Source organism: Bombyx mandarina, chromosome 12 (genome assembly GCF_030267445.1).
Source record: "Bombyx mandarina strain Sakado chromosome 12, ASM3026744v2".
Classification (NCBI taxonomy): Eukaryota; Metazoa; Arthropoda; class Insecta; order Lepidoptera; family Bombycidae; genus Bombyx; species Bombyx mandarina.
The window spans coordinates 9861795-9887900 of record NC_143219.1 but is presented as its reverse complement, the minus strand read 5'-3'; the positions used below and the strand labels follow the sequence as shown (position 1 = coordinate 9887900).

At 36.0% G+C, this 26106-nt stretch overlaps 2 protein-coding genes across 9 annotated transcripts; one reads left to right on the top strand and one right to left on the bottom strand.

The window, feature by feature from the left end:
• Window positions 1-3815: 3815 nt before the first annotated feature.
• LOC114244686 (uncharacterized) lies at window positions 3816-16941 on the top strand. 8 transcript variants are annotated; one of them, XM_089731943.1, is made up of 12 exons: window positions 3816-4008; window positions 4147-4752; window positions 5275-5526; window positions 5599-5796; window positions 6719-6796; window positions 6896-7009; window positions 8526-8776; window positions 8955-9073; window positions 9260-9308; window positions 9972-10055; window positions 12381-12517; window positions 16035-16941. In XM_089731943.1, exons 1-12 carry the CDS (start codon window positions 3916-3918, stop codon window positions 16166-16168), a joined length of 2115 nt encoding a protein of 704 aa, XP_089588069.1. In that variant the 5' UTR covers window positions 3816-3915; the 3' UTR covers window positions 16169-16941. The 8 variants fall into 8 exon arrangements, with proteins under 8 accessions (XP_089588069.1, XP_089588075.1, XP_028032372.2 ...); XM_089731949.1 differs by having other exon boundaries at window positions 9969-10055; window positions 12381-12508; XM_028176571.2 differs by having other exon boundaries at window positions 9969-10055.
• A 4544-nt stretch (window positions 16942-21485) lies between these two features.
• Window positions 21486-25714, bottom strand: LOC149501803 (uncharacterized). The gene is made up of 2 exons (XM_089731950.1): window positions 24672-25714; window positions 21486-21596 (listed from the first exon to the last, which is right to left on the bottom strand). Exons 1-2 carry the CDS (start codon window positions 25596-25598, stop codon window positions 21504-21506), a joined length of 1020 nt encoding a protein of 339 aa, XP_089588076.1. The 5' UTR covers window positions 25599-25714; the 3' UTR covers window positions 21486-21503.
• Between the last annotated feature and the right edge of the window lie 392 nt (window positions 25715-26106).

Here is a 26106-nt window from a genome sequence, read left to right as displayed (position 1 = left end):
ACCGAATTAAGAAATTCCGTAACGAAAATAACCTGACACCCCCACTACGCCTACTATGTAGCTCGCTTTCAACACATTCACACGTTGCGCTTGTGTAGTGTTTGTGAATAAGCGCGTGGCGTGACGTCACACTCCATGCGCATCATGAAAAGTCTGCCCATCTCTCTCTCGCGCGGTCTTGCTTATGAGTGTGAAGGGAACAGTTAAGGTTTTGCTTTTATTAATGTTTAATATAGCGTGGTCTTGTTTTATTATTGTTTTAATGTTAAATTATCATTGTCTAATTATAATTGTATAAGTTGATAAAAAATGCTATGCAATAGCTTTACCACGGCAGTTCCCGAGTGCCACACGTTTTTTTATACCATCGAAGACAAAAAAGCATACAAACCAGCCTGATGGTGAGTGCACACCGTCGCTCATGAACAACAACAATAAGGGGCACCGCCTTTACGTATCGTTGAAGACTCTTTTTTTATGATTTTTTGAAAAGGAACAGAAAAAAAATATCGTGGAGGAAAATTTATTCCTGTAGGTTAGCACATAGCAAAAATGATCCTTTGAAACACATTGTAGATGAACTCTGCCCTAGCGACTTCAGTTATGCTGGTAAAAAGGACGCGATCTTCCTTGAACACATTATCCATGAAAAGGGTACACCATACCAATAAACAAAGTCACTTTATACTAAAAGAACCTCCAAACCATGAAATGTATCGTGAGATCAAGATCATCGACAATCCTAACAGTTCTCTTCTGTGTGGATTTATATTAATCTCAATCAATGTTCAATCAACAGGTATTTTATACTACATATTTGACAGCCCCGTTAAGAGAGCAATTAAAATACTCAGGACGAACCTGTGCTTTGTAAAATTGTGGATTATGAATTAAGAAAGATCCGGGCTTGCATACTCGTATTAAAACAATGGTTAATCGGAGTTAAACAGTGGTATAGTTAAACCAAAATATATTTTTTTCCAACCATTTTTTTTTTCTCTCCTACCTATGCTGATAGCCTTGAGAGGCTATTTCAGCTTCACCCTAACGTTTGTAGGTGAGCTCGCGGGGCTCAACCGGAGAGTTGCTAACACTGACCCTAGCAAGAGCAGTGCTTCGCAGAATCTACCACCGGATCGGAAACGCGACCCACTGAGAAGATCCGGCGAGAAACTCAGTGGGCTGTGTCTATGGGTTAGTTCGCTCGTCGAGCCCTTCGTCGCAAGCGACGGGTTCGACGAGGACGGTGACCGGTTCCAACCATACTCAACCTCATTTAATATATTCGATACAGAAGTAGAGAAGTGTGTAGAACTTCTGTGTGTAGGTATCATTTATTTATTATAACCTATTTTCTTACTTTTTTACTTGAAGTCGTCGTGGCCTAAAGGATAAGACGTCCGGTGCATTCGTATATAGCAAAGCAACGATGTTCGAATCCCGCAGGCGGGTACCATTTTTTCTAATGAAATACGTACTTAACAATTGTTCACGATTGACTTCCACGGTGAAGGAATAACATCGTGTAATAAAAATCAAACCCGCAAAATTATAATTTGCGTAATTACTGGTGGTAGGACCTCTGTGAGTCCGCACGGGTGGGTACCACCGCCCCGCCTATTTCTGCCGTGAAGCAGTAATGCGTTTCGGTTTGAAGGGTGGGGCAGCCGTTGTAACTATACTGTGACCTTAGAACTTATATCTCAAGGTATATGGCGCATTTACGTTGTAGATGTCTATGGGTTCCAGTAACCACTTAACACCAGGTGGGCTGTGAGCTAGTCCACACATCTAGGCAATAAAAAAAATAAAAAATAAAACTGCCAACTCTTAATTAGTCAAAAAAAGATACCTACAAATCACAAGTTCGAAAAAATTGTTATTTTCGTACCTATGCTATTTTAATACGGCCAACGCCATCTATTGAATCAACCGGTCTGACAAGCGCCTGCAGAGTTTGTAGCCTGAATAGACTCCGCGAGTGATAACTCGTGATAAGAACATCTTCGAAAGTAATAAAAAGGTGAGTCACTTTTCATCGAATTTTCTTTGTATTTTATCTACTTGAACATACAGCCTAATTTATTGTTTTAGTGACGAAACCATGTCTGTATAAAAGAAAATTAAACGTGAGGAAAACCAGTTAAACCAAAGTCCTCTCAGTGAAATGGTGGGACATTACTAAGATTCCAATCAAATTTTTACGAAAACTAAGCCGCACTAAATGTTGATTATTTGTATATAAAATATTAGGTTATAGGTTAGGGTACAGGCCATATAATTTCCACTCCCTACACTAGCCCCATTTCGATGTGTCGTCGAACTATTATTTGCTGTTTACAGGTGGACAGTTTTTCAACTTGTCCCATAAACATGGTGCTCCTTACCTCCACCTTCCACAGCGCTATTGTATGAAGAGGAAACGATATGAAGTAGTTTTAAATAGAGTGAAATGTGCTAGATTAAAGTGAAGCGTGGGGTAGTATATATATGGAACTGTTTTAAAAAAAAACACTTATTCCTATTACTCTAATTAGCTCTCTCTTTTTTTTAATATACTAGATGGTACTTCTTAGTCCTACTCTCCAAAACTAGCGCTATTTCGGTGAGTCTTTTAACAATAACTTGGTCTTTACAGGGGGACACTTTTTCCCTTGCTACCTATACAAAATGTTGCTCGTTACCTCTATTCTCCATAGCTTGATTCTAACTAAAAGACATAGATTTACATTTGAAATTGCAATACTCAGCAAATTCGTCATTGTGGTGAGCTGTCATTTTGATTTATTTCAAAAATAAACAAAATAAAACTTTTAACGGTACATCTAATGTGTCTTAAAAGACCTGAATCCAGGATATTAAAAAATATATTTAATGTCGATTGTCTGTAATGTTGAATCTAAAATAATAATCTGTTTGACTTTTTGGCGGGAACGCGAGGTGTGGAGTTGTGTGATTTGTTTTATTTTGTCCATTTAGTGTTTCTTCAGGTTTAAATATGTAATGACGGTGGAATATTACCTGTTTAATATCTGCGAAAGTGCACAAATGTGGGAAAATGAAACAAAGCCGCTGGACGTCACTTTTCGGGATCCTCCAAAAAGTCCACTGAAAAAGTCTCAGTAAATGACCACCATTTTACTGAGATTATATGTCATCCCATATCATCTCATCTCATTTCATATGATTTCATTTCGTTTCATTTCATTTCATTCCAAGTCGTCGTGGCCTAATGGATAAGACGTCTAGTGCAATCGTGTTGAGGCGATGCACCGATGTTCGAATCTCAGACGGGTACCAATTTTTCTAATGAAATACGTACTCAACAATTGTTCACGATTGACTTCCACGGTGAAGGAATAACATCGTGTAATAAAAATCAAACTCGCAAAATTATAATTTTGCGTAATAACTGGTGGTAGGACCTCTTGTGAGTCCGCACGGGTAGGTACCACCACCCTGCCTATTTCTGAAGCAGTAATGCGTTTCGGTTTGAAGGGTGAGGCAGCCGTTCTAACTATACTTGAGACCTTAGAACTTATATGTTAACAAGGTGGGTGGCGCATTTGTGTTGTAGACGTCTATGGGCTTGTACCAAAAAAAAAGTACCAAAAAATGTCTATGGGCTCCAGTAACCACTTAACATCAGGTGGGCTGTGAGCTCGTCCACTCATCTAAGCAATACAAAAAAATTCATTTCATGCCATGTTTCATATTAATTAATCTCATTTCATTTCATAAAATCCTTTTTCATATATAAAAATATATAAAAAATTAGGCTGTATGGTATGACACCTTTGTCTTTCCAATTGGAAAAGTAAAACTACTAACTGTCTAACTACTACTATTCTGTGTTTTGATTACAAATTACAATTTTTCAGTTTGAAAATACGGTGCTTTTTATTAGTATCTGAAATGAACGATGAAATTCTACCTAAACTAATAACTTGCAAACCTTTAAAAGATGAATTCAATCATTTGAATGAGATTCATCTAAGCTCTAACGAAGTGATTATTTTTAAATATTTTTTCTACAAGCTTTTTCTTAACATTGTTTTCGGGAATTTTCATGAATCTTAGGCAAATAATTAAATAACATACATTTAACTGCTTTCTGTGCTACATTGCCTTACTCTTTCATTTTAGTTTTCAGTTGGACGTGCTACACAAAATGAGGCAATTATACCTTTTCTATCAATATCACGGAACCATTGCATATTTAAGAAAACTAACGACAACGAATGGACCATCGAAGACAGAAGTACATTTGGTATTGAAATTAATGGAACAAAACTTGGCAAAGGCAAAAGCAAAAGATTATACCATCAAGACATTATTAACCTGGAACCCTCTGGAGAATTTTTATACAGATATATTCATTCTAATGATGATTTTGAGACACCGAGGAAACGTTTTAAGATTGAAAAATCCCAAAACACGTCTGATGGTGACATCGCATATGATGTGAAAGTAAAATTTGAAGCGTCCCAGAAATATGAGATTGAACATATAGAAGACAAAATACAGAATGCTAAACAAATGCAAACAACATCATTGATATTAAAACAACAATTAGAACTGGATATGGATAGACAGATACAACAGTTGAAAAATGATTACGCATCACAAATAGAAAACTTACAGGGAGAAAAGGATGAAGTTGAAAAACAAAAGGTTTTTCTCATTGAACAAAGGGATGCAGAATTAACAGCTGTTAGAAAAGACATGGAAGGCAAAATATCTGAACTAATGGTAAGAACATGTTTACATTATTGGCCTACTGGTGATAATTGAAATGAACTAACATAATTAAAAGTACTCTATTAGTTTAATATGCATTATATAGCTCGGTAAGAACTTCTGTAGTCCTTATAAACATATTAAACTTGTGGGTTCAACCCCTCTAGATACGATTACAATGAAGGTATTTTAATTATCAACTTCATAATGAAGTAAAAACATCTTGTGGTAGAAGAGAAATTAGCAAAATTCCTGTTTTTTTTATTGTGTAGATGGGTGGACAAGCTCACAGCCTACCTGGTGTTAAGTTGTTACGAAAACCCATAGACATCTACAGCGTAAATGTTGCCACCCACCTTGATATATGAGTTCTAAGGTCTCGGTATAGTTATAGCAGCTGCCCCACACTTGAAACTGAAACGCATTACTGCAACAAAGCAGGTATATGCAGGGTGGTGGTACCCACCCGTGCATCCTCCAAACTTATAGTGGTTTTCTTACTTTAGACAATAATAAAAATTTTTTGCAATTTAGAATCAAATACAAAGACATAATGAAACCGAAGCCGAATTAATGACCGAGAACAATTTACTGAAAGAAAATCTATTAAAAGAAAGGGAAGAATTTATTTCTGAACTAAACCGAGAGAGTTCTTCAAAACAAGATATGCTCATGAAACTAGAAACTAAAATCAAGGAACAGGAGGAAATAAGATATAAAGAAAAAATAGAGCTAGAACAAATGCTTAGAAAAGAAACAGAACAGTTAAGGATAGCAAAAGAAAAGGTGATTTTAATGAAATATGTTAAGTTTATTGTGATCTTTAAAAATAATTATAATATTATTTATAAATTACAGGAACTAAAAGAACTTGAAGAGCAAAAATTAAAAAGGGAAAGGGAACTAGAACAAGAATTGGTTAACATTAAACAGAACTTACAAGAACAAGTCAAACAGACTGAAGAACAAAAAATCAAAGCTCTACAAGATCTAAATAGACAAAAAGAAGAGATGAAAAAACTAAGTGAAGGGGAAAAAGCAAAAATGGAACAACTTGTAAGTGTTTTTTGATTAACTTTAGTAAACAGCTGAGCTTTTTTTCTTTCTTCTTTCTGGTCGTTCCCTCAATGCTGAGGATCGTGACTGTATGTCAATCTTCTCCACTCGGTCCGGTTCTGCGCCATATGTACCGCTCCCCATATCTGGCCTCCAGTCACCTCCTTGGGTTGGTCAACCCATCTAGCTGGCGCTCTTCCTCTAGCGCGCTTCCCCTCCATCTGTCCGAGAATTGTGAGTTTCTCCAGGCTGTGCAATGAGGATCGCATTATGTGCCCAAAGAAACTCCGGATCCTTTCCTGGCACATAGTCAGCAGGCGCTTGGTGACCTTCAACTCTTCGAGGATGGAGACATTGGTTCTCATAGCTGTCCAAGGAATGCGTAGCAGCTTTCTCCAGCAATACATTTCAAACGCCTCAATCTTTTTGCGTTCCTTTTTCCTGAGACACCAAGTCTCCACCCCGTACTTTTACTGGCTCTTAAATAATTTATCAAGTACCACTAAACTCTGTCGCATTTTGCTGTGACTATGGTTAATTGCATGAAAAATATTGGTTTTTAAAGGATCCATGCAACATTTATTGTACTATTACCGAAACTTTCTCTGGGTGCCAACCATAGCAGTTCAGCAATGCATAGAGCATAAACATTGATATTTATGTAACATTCATATTAATTTAATTATACAAATTGTAGCAAAAATGACATTCCATCTATAAAACACCTCAATCATACCCAATCATATAGATAATTTAACTTACACTGCCACCTGCTAAAATCTTACAGAGCTCACAAATAGTAATAACCATTGGTCTTAAATTACTTACAACAGAAGTATCTTTATTGTAAAATGTGATAAAAAAATGATATCTCTTTAACATAACGTATATGTTCAAAAATTAAAATACTCATTAATTTTAGATCCAGGAGAGAGAAGAAATCCAATTAAAGCTACAAGAGGCACAAACAGCAGCTGAGAAATCTCTAGCCGATCTGCAGGTAAGATTAATGATTCTGTTTTAAATATCACTAATGTAATAAAACAACACAAACAGGCCGACAGCAAGGTTAATTAAAACGTTGAAACAATTATTATAGATTCGAGTACAAACAAGAGAGATTGAATTGGCTGCTTTAGCGGCGGAGAGAATACAACAACAAGCAGATCACTCGAGTGAAGTCATAAAAAACTTGCAAAATCAACTGGAAATGGTAACATTTATAGACTAGTTTGCACCTTTTACACAAACAACCCTCAGACACAGCCCACTGAGTATCTCGCCGGATCTTCTCAGTGGGTCGCGTTTCCGGTCCGGTGGTAGATTCTGCGAAGCACGACTCTTGCTAGGGTTCGTGTTAGCAACGTCGTCAGGTTTGAGCCCCGTGAGCTCACCTATTAGTTAAGGTTACGCTGATATAGCCTCTCAAGGCTATCAGCTTAGGTAGGGAAAAAAAACACAAACAATAATGTTATGCCGGCTGTATACACATTCGTCTCGTTCTCTCATGTGCCTTTCGTCCGCTCTCGTCGCGTAGAGAGTTGACACCAGACCGCATCATGTACACTACGTTGTATCAATTGAACTTCGTATACCGATTGCGATGGACTTAGAAGAAACTGACGCAGTTGGCGGACAGTTAAACGCACGAGTGTGTGTGTACAGGCGCGTTCTCGTTTTCATCGCGAGACTCCCCGAGATCCTTTGACTCGAGCGCAAAAAACCGACACGCTTCCGAGACCGAACGAAAGCCACGAGATGAGACGAAGGTCCCATTTACACACTCGTCCTCGGCCTGTCTCGTGGTGTCTCGACGAGCGTGTACAGCCGGCTTTATTGTTGACACATATTTTGGGTTTTTGTTTGATCTTTTAATGACCATTCATCTGTGTTGTCATGGAATATATTACATCCAGGCTACCTTCAAAACCACTGATCGTCGAATTTTTTTTGTAGACAGATTGCTGAACTAGTTCACGCCCCACCTGGTTTTAAGTTGTAACCAGAACTTGTAATCATTATGATGTGAATACCATCACCCACCTTAAAGCAAGTTGAAGTCTCAATTGCATTGTATAATGGCTACCCCACGCTTCGATCTGGAACACACATGTCTATCTCTCAGCAGAAAGAATCAATTATAGATAATTAGAAGAATTATTTAAAAACTAAATTTAAGTGCAAATTAAACTATCACAAGTGTTTTTGTCACTCAATACCTATATAGTACCAAATACACTCAGCTGACAGCTTTCCCTTGAAATAGAATTAGATTACGATTTGTTTTTGTAAATTGTAATTTTTTTGTAAACTATTTTACAGGTTTTGCTATTTTACTGAAGTAAATAAATGTATGATTAGAAAAATGACATTAATATATTTTAATCATGCATTTACTATGACTTCTGTATCACTTGTGGTTGACTCATAGAGATAATTACTTTGGTACAAACTACACTATATACCTGCCAATGATAAAATTCATCAAGTATGTACTATAAGTACTTCTTTATAGATAAGCACAACATCTTAACATCTTAACAATTGACTTGTTTATTGAAAAGCAGAGTTGAAATTTAAAAGTGAAACATAAAAATGTTTGTATATAGAGGCAAAAGCATAGATAGATTGATATCCAAAATTGTAAATCGTTCTATTTGTCTTAAAAAAATTATATATTTATTTAATAGCAATTCATTTTGATAAAGAAACTATACATGCCTCTTTAGGTAAAGAATCAACTACAGAGCGTTGAAACAGAGAAAAAGAAACACTTAAACAATTCTGATTCTGAACCGATTCGTGAAGGCTCATCAACACAAACATTCAACGAAGTGGGTGAAGTCATGGAAAGTGAATTACAATGCAGTATATGTGCCGAATTATTTGTAAAAGCCACTACACTGAACTGCTCTCACACTTTCTGTTTGTATTGTATATCGATGTGGAAAAAGAAGAAAAAAGATTGTCCAATCTGCAGGTAAATAAGTTTTAGAATAATTAATATTGACAGATATATATCGTAAATGATAACTACTTTTCCATACGGCTAATGGAAAAAACGGTGCACGTGAAAGAAAATTGCTGGGTGAAACTTGCAGCTGGTTCGTGAGACGCTCTGACTATTTTCTAATTTTTGAATTGTAATAATTTTTCAGGACTTCAATATCTACTGAATGCAAAAGTTTAGTTTTGGATACATTTATTGAAAGGATGGTACAGAAACTTCCAGAAGAAACGAAGTTAAAAAGAAAAGAACTACTTAAATCTAGACAAGGTGAATATGTAATGTAATCGAAAAAATAAATAAATAAATAACAAATTGTTATGTAAGCAGTACAGCTTCATTAACTAATAATAGACTTAGATTTCATTAGTTTCATCCGAAGACCGGAAACAGTGATACTTGAAAATGTGTTTTCATTTTATATTGTAAAATTAAATGAAGCTGTATTGATTACAGAGCTCGAGTCTGAAGCGGATCGATCGAACATTAGTGAAACCAATGACCGGTATGAACTCTATTTTATTCATGTTTCATTTAATAAATACATAATCCCTCTTACATTTTACAGTAGGGTTGTTAGGTGTCTTACAAATTAACGTTGTAGTAGATAGCACACGAGCGGCGGTGATCTAACAGGAAAGATACCCCGTGTAATCGTATCCAGTGATGCAGTGAACCTGGGTTCAGTACATAGGGCTAATTTTTCTACAGAAAAAAAAAGTTTAAGTGCATTCGAATATGCAAAGCAGAGTTGAAATTTAAAAGTGAGACATAAAAGTGTTTGTATATAGACAAAAACATAGATAGATAGATATCCAAAATTGTAATTCGTTCTATTGGTACAACCAACCTCAAAATATGTATTTTTTTTTTCTTTCTACGAAGCGCTGATTTCGTGGGTAAAGAACAAACATATTCATGTATAAGATGAATCTCCTTAAAACTTGAATCCAACTCAAGTTAATATAGTTAGTAATATAAGTTCATACATGTTTTTAGTGTACTAACCAAACATTTGTACAGCTCACTGTACCAACTGTGAATAACAATGCGATCATTTTTAGGATACGATTTCTTAATTATCGTAAAGATTTAAAAATGTAGTGTTTTATATGTATTTTGTCTCTGATCGAGTCGAATTATATATTATTGTATCTATTTTTAGAAGAAATGTCAGCTTTAACAGCTCCGAAACGTCAGACTCCGAAATCTTCGAGGAGGAGGAGGAGGAGGAATACAATGACTACGAATCGTAAGTAAATTATATTCGTGTTTTATTCTAACGCCCTAATTTCTTATTAAGTCGTGATTTTTAACAGCCTTTATCGAAATGTTTTTTATTATCCACTAGCTGACCCGGCAGACTTCGTAGTGCCTCAATCGATAAATAAAAGACCTAAACTTTTGTATAAAATAAACTTAAAACAAACAAAATGAATCCGTCCGACGGGAGACACATCAAAAGATGGAAAATCTCGTTAACGTGTTATAGAAGTACCGTGTTAATAGAGGGTTTTTGGGAAAATTTCTTTTCGTGTCAGAGTGGAAGCGTGTTGTAAAATACCGTGTTATTATATTGTATTATATACTGTACTTTACATTATTCGTGGTCATGATCGTCACGGACGAGTCTTCGAATAAAAAACCTGAAATTAAACTGTAAAAGTAGGTTCAATTACGTTATTACGTAATTACTATAAAGGACATAATTGATAATTTCAAGCTCATTAATATTAAAAAAACTGGTGATTTATGGGGAATATCAATTAAGGTTATAAAATCCATTATTGATATAATCGCACCTTACCTTGCTACAATATTTAATGACTGTATTGATAGTGGTGTGTTTCCTGATCTAATGAAATATAGTAAAATAATACCTCTGTTTAAATCTGGTAGTACTTTTGACCCCACTAGCTTTAGACCCATTTCAGGACTACCTACATTGAGTAAAATTTTTGAAAAAATTATTTTGGAACAGCTTTTGAACCATTTCTATTCCAATAACCTGCTTCATAACAAACAATATGGATTCACTAGAGGCCGTTCGACTATTGATGCAGGTGTAGATCTTATTAAAACTATTTTTCAGGCTTGGGAGGAATCGCATAATGCCCTTGGGGTATTCTGCGACTTATCTAAAGCTTTTGATTGTGTTGAGCATAATACATTGTTGAGGAAATTACACCATTATGGTATTAGGGGCGTTTCATTAGAACTTATTAAATCTTATTTATCCGGAAGAATCCAAAAGGTAGACGTTAAAGGAAAGAGATCTTCCGGTGTCTTACTTAATATGGGTGTTCCTCAGGGTCCCATATTGGGTCCCTTCTTATTTCTTGTGTATATCAATGATTTACCAAAGTTTATTGAAACCCGTCACGAGGTCGTATTATTCGCTGATGATAATCCTTATTGTTTAAAATTAAACGACAATTGGAAGATTATGACGATGTGAATGATGCTATCTCGCGCGTGGTACATTGGTTTAGTGTTAATAATCTGTTATTAAATAACAAAAAAACAAAATGTATAAAATTTACCACACCTAATGTTAGACAAGTAGACACTAATATCATTGTAAGTGGAGAGACACTGGAGCTTGTTGATTCGACAGTTTTTCTCGGTATAACAGTTGATTCCAGGCTGCAGCGGGGTCCTCACATATGCAAGTTAGCGAATAGACTTAGTTCTGCAGCGTTTGCGGTAAAAAAAATACGAACGTATACTGATGAAGATACGGCACGTCTAGTTTATTTCAGTTATTTTCATAGTGTTATGTCCTATGGCATTTTGCTATGGGGCAATGCTGCCGATGTCGAAACGATTTTCATCCTGCAGAAGAGGGCTATTCGTGCTATTTATAATATGCACCCGAGGGAATCCTTGAGGGACAAGTTTAAAGAAATCAAAATTCTAACTTTAGCGTCCCAATACGTTTTTGAAAATTTATTGTACGTGCGTAAAAACATTGTAGAATTCCCCAGAGTCTGCGATTTGCATAATGTGAACACTAGGAACAAACGTAGACTTGCGTTGCCGGCGGCTCGAATTAAGAAAATAAGCAACTCTTTCAGGGGGCTGGGTGTACAACTTTTCAACAAGATCCCACAAAACGTTCAACTACTACCTGTTCATAGATTTAAGAAAACTGTCAAGGAACGTTTGTGCAACAAGGCATATTATAAAGTTAAGGATTTTTTGCTAGATGGCACTACGTGGGAATGAAGCGTTCGCTCCTGGCCTTTTCATTTTTCATTATTATTATTATTTATTTGAATTGTATTTTTTGAATTGTTTTTTCGTATACTGTAAATATGTTTTCTTGTTTAAAAAAAAAAAAAAATAGTTGAGAAAATACAAAAAAAAAAAAAAACCCGCTGAGTTTGTTTCGCCGGTTCTTCTCAGGACTGTGCCTTTTTTTGGAACCGGTGGTAGAGTTAACATTTTCTTTTACATTTTGACATTCAACAAGTGTGTTTTTGATGACATCCAAGTTGAAATAAATGATTTTGAATTTGAATTTGAATGTGAATTTATTGTATTATTTTGTATATATTGTGTTCAATGTTTTCAGCGACGATGATAATTCCGGAAGAATCTGGGTCCAATCGTCCGATTCCGACGATAGATTTGACGATGATTTCAACTTCTTCGACAATGCTACCGAATTCAGTGACAGCGACAGCGACTTCACCCTCTCGTGTGGGTCCGGTATTACAAAATCATTCTTAATATTTCACTACACTTATAACACACTCTGTATACTCGTTCATACACACACACACACACACATCTACGGGGTGATATTTAACGTAAACCAACTCTAGTAAGCGCCAGCTGCAGCGCTATAATAGAAGGGATTTCTTCATCGCATCATGGCGGGTAGTGAAATTTTGGGTAAAAACAGTAACCAAGAATGAAAAATATAGGAGACTGCTCGGTCATGCTCCTACAATGTCAGCACTTTGAAGGTTATGCTGTGTATTTCGTTACTTCGGTTACTTATTATGACCGGTTCGGCGTTACTTTTTTTTTATTGGCCTTGTAGCCAGACGTGCATACGGCCCACCTGTGAGTGGTTACCGTCGTCCATGGACTTCAGCAATGCCAGGGGCAGAGCCAAGCCGCTGCCTACAAAACCGTTACTTACTGTTAAAACTGTTAGAACCGAACAAAACCATCACCGGGGAACGGTATCGAACTCAATCAATGCGATGAAGCCGTGTAAAACTGCCACAATACAACCAGAGGCGCGTAAAGTGATTCTCCTGCATGAATAAGCTCGGCCTTGTATTGCCGAATAGCCCAAGAGCCCGCGACAGCCAGACCTTCGTTATTTTATAAAAGCTGAAAGTTTCTCTGTGTATGTCTCCAACACAGGTAAGAACGACCCGCGATTATAGAGTTTCGATTGTGGTTACTTGGGCAGGTAACAGGCAGTAAAGGTATATAAAATAGTACCTTAAATTCGTTAAAGTATAAAGGTTTTTTTTTTTAATATTTACTCCAGAATATCTTTAGAAATCATGATATCCGTTGCCGGACACTTTTTCCAGTTGCTACCCCCTGCCAGACACCCCTAAACTTTAATAAATTTTAATTATACTTTCGTTATACTATAAAAGCTAAATTTTATATATGTTACTTAGGGACTTATAAAAATATGTTACCCCAATAGCCGGACAGTTTTAATGGTTCTTACATCTTGCCAGACACATTGAGAGCCCGCTGTAGGTGCGAGCGCGAGGTAGCAACTGTTCAAGCGGGTGTGAGCGAGATAGAGTGCTTAGTCTATTGTGATCTTTTAAGATATCCAATAAAAAAATTATTTTATTACGTTCATAGCAATATTATAGAAAATAAAAAATGTTATTTTAATATTATAAAGTACAAACAAAATATTACATGTCAAAGAAAAATATTTAATCGTTCTTATAATTTTCCTCATTGTCGTCGATATTGAACTGATGAATAAGGCGATATCAATATCGCCTTATTCATACAGTTTCTGTAAAAAATTAAGAAAAATTATACCATTTGAATAATAAAAAAAATATGTACAATAATTTGTCATAATAATTACTGACTGAATTGAATCACTGATTGAGTTTTGAGCGAATCTCTAACATAACTCGGTAGTAGATCTTGGTGTTTGTCATCTTTCAATACCCTGTCATCATTATCCGGTTCCATATGAGGTTGGATTTTTTAGATGAGCATTATTCCAAATGGTATATACAGAATTTGATCGCAAAAATTGCTGCAATAGCTCGCTTTTACAAGGTGGTAGATTGCTAACGTCAAAATTTCGCAATTTCTTTCGGTCAAAAGCTTCGTTTACATTAGAGACTGTATAGGAGTCGATGAATAATTGAAGTCGAGCAGCATCAATATCAATTACATTACGGACATTGTAAGCATTGCATATAGACCTCTATTATAGATGTTTTGTTGTTGATCTAAATTTTCAATTGATTCGCTGTTACGGAAATTTTTGAAAGCTTCCTGGTACTCTGGATATTTTTTAAATGTTTTGTATGGTTTTAATTTTCCTTTCCTGAAGAACGCAGGAAAAATCCTTTTTTTTTTATGATTGAAAGATTACTGGTGGCCCGGAGGCCTTTCCAGCTTCACCAGGACAGTTGTTGAGTGAGTTCCACCTGATGTGTTTACAATTTAGGTCGCCCGCCAGAATGACAGAGCTTCCCATCCCGGGTAGCGCCTCGATATCACTGCTTAGAACGGATAAATCCTATAAACGACAGCTGATGTGCAGTAAAAGATCACAATAGACTAAGCACTCTATCTCGCTCACACCCGCTTGAACAGTTGCTACCTCGCGCTCGCACCTACAGCGGGCTCTCAATGTGTCTGGCAAGATGTAAGAACCATTAAAACTGTCCGGCTATTGGGGTAACATATTTTTATAAGTCCCTAAGTAACATATATAAAATTTAGCTTTTATAGTATAACGAAAGTATAATTAAAATTTATTAAAGTTTAGGGGTGTCTGGCAGGGGGTAACAACTGGAAAAAGTGTCCGGCAACGGATATCGTGATTTCTAAAGATATTCTGGAGTAAATATTTAAAAAAAAACCTTTATACTTTAACGAATTTAAGGTACTATTTTATATACCTTTACTGCCTGTTACCTGCCCAAGTAACCACAATCGAAACTCTATAATCGCGGGTCGTTCTTACCTGTGTTGGAGACATATACAGAGAAACTTTCAGCTTTTATAAAATAACGAAGGTCTGGTTGTCGTGGGCTCTTGCTCTAGAACCTGTTGATACATACTTTGAAATCCTCAAATAAGACGTCTTAACCCCAAAATGGGGCCATATTATTTGTTCCGTTCGATGACACACGGATTGACTGATCACCAGTTCCGCTCATATACAGACCATAAAGAATGGCTCAATTTCAATATATTTGAACTGACCCAGAATATTAGAATGTTGTTTTTTGTAATGGACAATACTTTGAATGATATTCATTTGTAAGATTTTGTCAGAAAAACGTTACATCTCTATTTTAAAAAAAAAAACAACGAAAACAGTTGCGGACCTTATGAACAAAAAATACTTCTTTACAAAGAGTTCCAATTCAAACTCACCTTATGTAAACTCATCGAAACTTGAAAAAAAAATCCACTGAATATTCTCTTTATTCGTTCGTATTCAAGAAATCGCTCCTTGTGTTCCTTGTCCTCCCTTGAGCTCAAGCCTTATAAACTTTTATATATAGTAGAATTATTTTGTCCGTGCAGTTTGGGTCATAAAACATAGCCCAGCTAGGGTGGTGAGCATGTTGTGCGGGCGCAACGCCATTATCGATAAAAACAAATGAGTCATCGAAGGCAGGTACACGGCGGCGGGACGGTATACGAAGGGTGGTGAGACATTGTTATGTTATGGGTAATTTGTTGTACCTACCTGCAAATTATAGTACATATGTCGAAGAGAAATGTGATTTTGTGCATTCGCTCTCTGAATTTCTTTAGTGACACAATGGCTACTCCTTTGTTTTGTACCAAAACTATCTTTGCTTATCGACAACAATAATGCGCATCACTATGCCCGTCTATAAGGCTCGTGAGTGGAAGAGAGAGCGAAATACTCGCTTCACCGCTCCGATTATATTTAATTTTATGACCCAAACTGCACGGACAAAATAATTCTACTATACCTAGTTTAATATATAACCGATGTTTTATTGTCGCGTAGAGACTGGAAACGATAGTGATGGTGTCAGGCGGCTCGGGGTTGTCGCAGGTCGTCCAGGGTCCTACTACGGTGGCTATGGAAGATGTTACAAATGCGGTTGCAGGGGACATTGGCTTCCCGGCTGCCCGTTCTAGTCTCCGACATCCTCCGGCTCCCAATACGTAACACACATGACAATTTCGCCACGTGCAGAGCCAAAAGGTCGAGTTCGTTTACACCGGTTCGTTTATTTACACCTTTCCGTGTGAACTGATTGAAAATCAACATAGTGGTTCCGATATGTGGTGAATATATCACCTTTTTAGGCAAACTTTTCTTTTATTGCCTAGATGGGTGGATGAGCTAACAGCCCACATGGTATTCAGTGGTTACTGAAGCCCATGGACATCTATAACATAAATACGCCACCCATCTTGAGATATAAGTTCTAAGGTCTCAAGTATAGTTACAACGGCTGCCCCACCCTTAAAACCGAAACGCATTACTGCTTCACGGTAGAAATAGGCAGCGTGGTAGTACCTACCCGCGCGGACTCACAAGAGGTCCTACCACCAGTAACACTATTATTTATTAATTGTGATGTTTTGTAACTTACAACAAAATGAATGAACTACTCAAAAAAATATTTTTGGTTTAATAAAATGTATACGAGACCTCTTAGTTCTGATGCTGACTTATTTAGAATACAATAAAAATATATAGCAACTGATCTGTGTTTCAAACTTATATTTTCAATGATTTGTCAATTTTTTTATAATCAATTTTGTTGATTTGTATCTGTTTTAGCTGATGAAAAAGAGCACTACGGGGCCACATTTGTAAATACTATGTTATACTAATGTAACATGATGATAAAAATATAACAATAGTTTTTAAAGTACGCTTAAAAATACATACTTGAATAATACTGCGCATTTTATTTTCTTAAAAAATAGGATAGACATATAGAAAAAAACCTACCTACATTTTTTTTATTGCTTAGATGGGTGGACGAGCTCACAGCCCACCTGATATTGAGTGGTTACTGGAGCCCATAGACATCTACAACGTAAATGCGCCACCCACCTTGAGATATAAGTTCTAAGGTCTCAGTATAGTTACAACGGCTGCCCCTTTGTATAAAATAAACTTAAAACAAACAAAGGAATCCGTCCGACGGGGGACACATCAAAGAAAAAATAAAATTGTTATTTTTATTTAATTCCGAACATTTTCATACTTATCTACCTTTTAAACCTTCTCTGAACTTCCACAAATAATTCAAGACCAAAATTAGCCAAATCGGTCCAGCCGTTCTCGAGTTTTAACGAGATTAACGAACAGCAATTCATTTTTATATATATTTATGATATGATAAGATGTGGCTTGAGGTGAGGGTGGAAAGTGTCGCTATATGCGGAATTGATACACATTTCTTGTCAAGTTAATATTCCACATTGACTCTACTCTAAATCTTACCTATCCTAACTCACGCCACAGGCTACCTGCAATTTGTACTCCTATGGCATTATACAGTAAATTAGCTTCCAACACAATAGTAACCAATTAAGTAACAATATAGTACAATGATTAGCTTCCACGCGCAACTTCGTCCGGGTGGAATACAAGTTTTTACTTCACCCATTTTGCGCCAAATATTTACTAATTAATAGGGTTTAAAGTATGAAATTGCCGTTTTATTCTAATAGGTACCGGTAAAATGGGGCGATTAGGGACAAATTCCAACTTTATGACCAATTTTAAGGTAGTTGTTGATGTATATAATGCTATATCAGGATGAAAATGATTGAGTCTTGGGGGCATATTTGTTGTCCAATTTAAAACTACGCAACTAGCATTCCAGTTTAAGCAAAAAAAGCAAAAATAGGTGTAATCCCTATTTACCCGGAAATTGCGGTTAATTGGGACGAAATGAGAAATTTGCTAGGGTTGTAGGGTTTTAATTAATTTATTTAGTAGTACATGGGAGATGTCACCTCTCCTCCACTCTGAACAAATATTAAATATTTTATTATGTATTGCTTAGACATTTTTGTCCACCTTGAGATTTCATTGTTCTTGTTACATGTCTGTGCAAAATCGACTTACTTATATTAAATTGCTTAGCTATTTCAACTAAAGACTTATTCCCAATTTCATAGGCTTCTATTGCTGTTTTTAATATTAAGGGATCATATCTCTTATAAGGCTTTGCACTCTTTGATAGACACACGCGAGGCATATCTAATAATAGAAAACAATACTTAACTGATAATATAAATATTTACCAAACAATAAAATAACACATTGATAATTTTGAATAAAAGTTCTAGACAAAAACATCATGAATAAACCAGATTTTTACCAACAAATTTAAAAAATATTGTTATAACTACATAGACAACCCTACAAACCTGTACCTATTTATACTTAGGTCGTTTCCATTTCACGTATTCTCATCCCAATTGACCCTTTTTTCGTTGTTATTTGTACCTAAGACGTCCCCAATATCCCCAAAAACAACAGATTTTGACATGTATTTTTATTTTATCAAATACATTAAAACCAATAACAACTGAGACTTACCTTTAATATATATGATGGTTCAAACACTAAATAACGTTTATAAATCACAGTCGTCTTCTATTATTATCAAATAAATAAAAGAGAGCAAAGTTTCTAGCACTAAAATAATTACCACCACAGGAAGTTAATTTGAAACGTGATTTTTTATAAGTTAGCAGCTATTATCATGCATATTCAGAGTTGTTTTGTAAACTTTCAACATTCTACTATTAAACTACAAAAAATGGAAGATTTTGCAACGAATATAAAACTAATATTGAGCATCGAAAGATTTTCCCGTTTTTTTCCCGATTCGCCTCTCAATCCCTAATCGCCCCATTTTACGGTACTTCGAATGGGGTTCTTCTTTTAAAAAATGTGTAACATTCGATTATCGACTTTCAGTTGTTTTTTTTTATTCAGCTTAGACAAGAAAGATGGATACTTCGAAAATTCGAGTGATTTTTGAATACGAATTCCGACGCCGAACTAACGCTGCAGAAACAGCTCGCAATTTCCATGTTGCGTTTGGAGAGGGGACTACTAATGAGCGCACCGTGCGATTTTGGTTTAAACGCTTTCGTGGTGGAAATTTTGATTTGAAGAACGAACCACGTAAATGACCACCCACACACGTGAATAACAACGAATTGAAAGAGGAGGCGTAGGGTAGGCGAAGTATGGTAGAAGCCGATCCGAGCCAAACTACCCAGGAATTAGAGGCATGGTTTAACGTTACCTTACCAACAATACTGACTTATTTGCGTCAATACAATAAAATTAAAAAATATGCAAAATGGGTGCCTCATGATTTGGCTGATCTGCAGAAAGAAATGCGTGTTGAAACTTGTGTTGCCTTGTTGATTCGAAACGGAAATGAAGAAATATTGGATCGAATTGCGACATGTGATGAAAAGTGGATTCTTTACGATAACCGTAAACGAAAAAGGCAATGGCTGACCCCAGGTCAAACGCCGCAACAGTGTCCTAAAGCAAAGCTTTCCAATAAAAAGGTAATAGTAACTGTTTGGTGGTCTCGGCATGGTGTTATTCACTATAGCTTTCTCCGATCTGGTCAAGAAAAACTCAATAAGCAGATGTCTACTGTGCCGAACTTCTAACAATGATTGCAAAATTTGTAGTGAAACAGCCCTGACTCACGAGTCGATCTTCACCATTATTGCTCCATGATAACGCCGAACTCATTCAGCACGAGAAACCATTTTAACTTTTTTTTTTTTTTACTTAGATGGATGGACGAGCTCACAGCCCACCTGATGTTAAGTGGTTACTGGAGCCCATAGACATCTACAACGTAAATGCGCCACCCACCTCGACAACGTAAATGCGCCACCCACCTCGACAACGTAAATGCGCCACCCACCTCGACAACGTAAATGCGCCACCCACCTCGACAACGTAAATGCGCCACCCACCTCTATAGGAACTGCAATTAGAAACCCTTCGTCACCCTCCGTATTCGCCAGACCTTGCTCCAACGGACTACCATACCATACCATGTAATACATGCTACTTATTTTGTATTTACTTGCATATTTTTAGTATTTATTTGTATTTAATCGGATGTGTCTATCTTATATTGTAAGTTTATTAAGATATAGTACCGTCCATGCTAGTTTGCTTATTCCTCTCCCTGCAAGGTTGCCTGGAAGAGATCGCGTTCAGCGATAAGGCCGCCAATTTATATCACCGTATATTATTTGTGTTATATGCTTACTGTGTACATGTGGTGTCAAATAAAGTTATATTATTATTATTACCATTTTTTTCGTGATTTGGACAATTTTCTACGTGATAGAAAGTTTTCTTCCCAGGAGGCAGTATTTCACAGTTTGTAGAATCTAGATCACCAGAGTTCTATCGCAAAGGCATAAATGACCTCCCTATTAGATGGCAGCAATGTATAGATAATATGTAATGGTATATATTTTTATTTAATAAATATGTTAAATGAAAAGAAAAACAAATTTCAATTCTTCAGTACAAATCAGCAATTTCCTACTTTAACCCCTAATATATATCGACTCGAAGACATAGTTGAATTATGGTGATTTGTTAATATTTTATTGGTGGTCGTACACCCACCTAAGCAATAAAAAAAAACTAACTCAGTGATGTTTCAAAACACTTTTATTAGTAGTATACGGGACTTAGTATTAGTATAAAGTAGCTTCTGCGTGCGGCTTCTTTTCTCTTAAAATTTCATGTTTCCCAAGGCGAAATTTAATCGAAATTTATACGTTTAACGAGTAATGCTAGATTGAGTAAAAAAAAACGCGAAAATATTTTATTATTATTTCAAATTTATAATATTACTAGCGACCCGCCCTCGCTTCGCTTCGGAAACATTAAAACACAAATGAAACCAAAAAAATTAAAAAAAAAGTAGCCTATGTTCATCAGGGACAATGTCGGCTTCTAATGGAAAAAGAATTTTTCAAATCGGTCCAGTAGTTTCGGAGCCTATTCGAAACAAACAAACAAACAAATCTTTCCTCTTTATAATATTAGTATAGAAGAGGGATATTACAAAACAAACATCGATTCGAAACTTCATTGGAAACTGAATTTCTTTGAACCTTGACAACACAACGCAGCAGAAAATAATCCATCTACATTGACCACATTAAAATGAAAGGTATAATTTCGTTGCTTTTTCGGAAGACGCATGAAGAGAAACGTATAAGTTCTTAGATCTTCCTCGCCACCTCTAACCGGCATTTGGTGGGCACACGAAACACGTAAGGGTCTAGGAGTCGGATTGAGCTTCCAATGTTGTCCCAGGATCCCATACAGCGTGTTCTTTCTCGCCCCGGCCCCCATGTAATAACTGTATTTAATTAGTTAGTAATAGGTTATTAAGACAACTGTAATGAAACACATAAGTATTCACACGCGCCATGTTTATTCTGTAGTGCCGTCCCCCGTACATGTCAACCACAGCTTATACCAATAAGTATCTTCACATGACATCTCCCTTTCTTTACTCAAATAAACCTACAAAGTAACCAATTTGAAGTTTTATTTAACTTAGATTCTAACTTAATATAAGACATGACCCTTTAGCCAACTTGGTTGTTTTACCTGCCTTCCAGACCTTGTTTGCCTTATGTCTGTATTTACATTTTCCAAAGTTACTGACTTCCTATTGCTAGTAGCGTCCTTAGACTGTATATTGTCATTGTCACTCTCAATATTGTCATTGTCACTGCCAATGCCACTACTACCAATTGAATCTTCTATATCACTACTGTTATAGTCTCTTTGTCTATTAGAAGAGCCTTTGTAAATATTGTATCTATTTCTTTTAATCACTTGTCCTTGCTCTGTTAGAATATTGTATGCTCTATGTTTGTTTTTTTGTATTATTTTCCCCCTAAGATTTTTATTTTTACTATCCCTTATAAACACATTTTGACCCTCTGTAAACTCAATTCCTTTTTGATTATTTCTTCTATCATGATAATATTTGTATTTAATTTGCTTTTTCTGCAAACTATTCCTAACTTTCTTTAATTTATTTTTACCTGGCAAAGAAGATCTGGTAGGTAACAAAGTTACTGTTTGTCTTCCTAAGAGTAACTCATTAGGAGACATGTTAATTTCTGAATCTATAGGTGTGTTGCGATATTCCATCAAGGCCATATAAATATCTTTCTGATCAAAATCACATTTTTTAAACATTTTTTTAACAATCTGAATGTGCCGTTCAACCATACCGTTGGACCTCGCATAATATGGACTAGATTTAACTAACTGAAATCCCCATTCTTTCACAAATTCTTGAAATTCGTAACTATTAAACTGTGATGCATCATCTGTACATAGCTTTGTTGGAATACCCCATCTCGCGAACATCTGCTTTAATGCTAATATGTGACTTTGCGTGGATTGATCCACCATATTTATAATTTCCACATATTTAGTTAAATAATCTACAACCATTAAGTATATATTATTTTTATAGAAGAACATATCAGCTCCTATTATATCCCAAGGTTGTTTCGGTATGTCCCTTAGAATTAGGGTTTCAAATGAATGAGATTTTTGATATTTCAAACATGCTTCACAGTTTCTGATGTGGTCTTCCAGCTCTTTATTCATAAATGGCCAATATAACAATCCTCTTATCTTATTTTTGCATTTTTCTAATCCTAGGTGGTTGTAGTGAATTAAGTTTAATATTTCTTTCCTCAGTGACTTTGGTACAAAAACTGCATTATTTTTAAATATTAACCCATTTGCATAATACAAATCCTCTTTTATAGAATGATAATATTTTAAATCTGTTGGTAATTTTACTTTATCTGGCCATCCCATTTCAATATTTTTTATAATTTTTTGACATTCTTCATCATTTGCAGTTTTTTTTTTAAAATCTTCTAATTTTTGTTCTGTGAATTTTAATCCTTCCGTTATCAAGCAAACATGCAATTCTACATGCTGATCCAAATCTTTATTACATATTTTGTCTGGTAAGCTATTCCTAGACAAGGCGTCAGCTACAAATAATTCTTTTCCTGGTTTATATCTTATTTCCAGGTCATACCCTTGAATTCTCAATCTAAGCCTTTGTAGTCTTAGTGGAGTTTCATTGATTGTTTTTTTAAATATGTATTCTAAAGGCCTATGATCAGATTCAACTATTACATGTTTATCATAAATATATTGATGAAACTTTTCACATCCATATACTATTGCCAACATTTCTTTTTCAATTTGTGCCCATGACTTTTGGCACTCTGTCAAGGTCTTTGACCCATAAGCAACTGGTAAATTATCCTGTAGGAGTACCGCTCCCAACCCTGTGGAGCTACTGTCGACTGAAAGAGTCACTGGTTTGTTGACATCAAAGTATCTGAGCACTGTTGCACTAGTGAGAAATTGTTTTATTTTTTTAAAATCTTCTTTTTGTTTGTCACCCCAAATGTACTCTACGTTTTTTTTTAGCAATTGTCTTAGTGATTCTGTCAATTCTGATGTATTTGGTATAAATTTAGAAATGTATGTTATAATACCCAAGACAGTTTGTAATTCCTTTTTTGTTGTTGGCTCTTTCATGTCCACAATAGCTCGCACTTTTTCTGGGTCTGGCTTAAGGCCCTCACTAGATAGGATATGACCCACATATTTAACCTCTTTTACACCTATGACACATTTCTCTTTATTAAACTTGACCCCAGCCTGCCGAGCCTTTTCTAAAACTTGGAGTAATCTTTCATCATGTGTTTTTCTCGTATCTCCCCATACTAATATTTCATCAACATAAGTTACTACACCCTGTATATCATTGAAAATTTCTGAATAACACTTAGTAAATACCTCAGGGGCAGAATTCAGGCCAAATGGTAACCGCTTAAAACAATATCTTCCAAATTGACCTGCATTGAACGTTGTTAGCAGTTGACTTTCTTCTGCTAACAAAATCTGATAAAATCCTTTGTTTGCATCTAACACTGAGTAATATTTGGCATCAGGCATGGCTGAAGTAAGTTCCTCAAAGGTAGGTATTTTATGACGTTCTCTAATGATACATTTGTTTATATTTTGTGGATCTAAACACAATCTAATTTTATCTTGACTTTTTTTTACAATCACCATAGAGTTAACCCACTCAGTTGGTTCTTGCACTTTCTTTATTACATCAAGTTGCTCCAATCGATCAAGCTCATTTTTTACTTTATCTACTAATTTAAAAGGAATTTTCCTTGGTGGCTCCACTACAGGTGCACAATTGTCTGTTAATTTAATTTTGTATACATAGTTCAATTTTCCTAAGCCATGAAACAAATCTTTGTATTCACCAATGTCCTGAACTACATATTCCTTTGAAATATTTTCAACTTTGTTTATTAAACCCAACTGCACAGCAGCTTTATAGCTCAGCACATTAGTAGTTTTAAATTTTACCACATAAAAGTCAAGTACATACTTTTTTTTATTGAATTTCACTATAGTTTTAGTCATACCTACTGTTTCTATAGTTGAGCCATCAAAGTTTTTTAATTTTGTACAAGTTTCTGTCATTTTTAAGTCTAGTTTTTTCACTATAGCACTAGTCAAAATATTAACCTGCGATCCTGTATCCACTTTGAACTTCATCTTCTGTCCTCTCACTTTTGCCTCAACGATCCAGTCCTCTGTATCAACCTGGCCCACAGTTACTGACCCCACTACTAATGAGTCATCACTATCATCATCGCTGACATACACAGCACCAACTGTTCTGCACATCTGCATGTAATGTCCATATCGATTACACTTAGCACATCTCCTTCCAAAGGCTGGGCAGGATCGATGAGAATGCACTCCTCCGCATCTTTCACAATTATTATTCTTCAACCTTACTGATCCTTCTCCACTCTTACCTAGATGTTGTTTATTATTAAAACTGGTTTTATTCTGATTAGGCATTCTGCTTCGAGATTCTTGTTTTCTTGTAACAGCTTCAACTGTCTTTTCTGTCATGACTTGAACCTGTTTTGCAGCACTCTCAGCCACTTTACATATTTTCATGCAGCTATCCAATGTTAAGGTCGATTCCTTAAGCAATCTTTCTGTTAATTTGGCATCATTTAAGCCTAATATGATTTGGTCTCTTATTAAGCTTTCTTCTAGGTCTGCAAACCCACAGTCTCCCGCCAATTTTCTCAACGTACAGAAAAATTCATCAAAACTTTCTCCATCTCTCTTTTTTCTGCCGAAGAAGACATGTCTACTAAAAGTTTCATTTCCGGGTGGCGAACAATATTCATTAAACTTCTGTTTTACTTCCACATAAGATAACTTTTCTTTGTTCTTAAAACCATTGTATATGGTTAGTGCTTCTGCACCTAGACAGTGCAAATAGATTGCCTTTTTCTGCTTATCTTTAATTTTTTCATCACCTTCCGTCCCGCTAGCAATCATATAAATATCATATTGCTGTGTCCATTTTTGAAAATTTTGTTTCAAGTCGCCCATGAGGCATAATGGTGGCGGTGGTTTTAACGAATCCATCTTCCGTTTACAACGGTTTACTTCCACTTAGGTTTTTATATTTATCTCAATAAGTTCTTTAAGTCCTCAGCGCCATGTAATAACTGTATTTAATTAGTTAGTAATAGGTTATTAAGACAACTGTAATGAAACACATAAGTATTCACACGCGCCATGTTTATTCTGTAGTGCCGTCCCCCGTACATGTCAACCACAGCTTATACCAATAAGTATCTTCACATGACACCCCACTACTGGAGTTGAGACACACAGAATAAAAAAATCGCACGCCATGACCCGTCGCTTAATATTGCACCCACCTTCAGCGCTCCGCAGCAATACGTTGATATCTGTGTAACGTACCCTCAGACACAGCCCACTGAGTTTCTCGCCGGATCTTCTCAGTGGGTCGCGTTTCCCATCCGGTGTTACGATTGTGCGAAGCATGGCTCTTGCTGGGGTTCGTGTTAGCAACTTCGTCAGGTTTGGTTCCCGTAAGCTCACCTACTACTAGTTATGGTTACGCTGA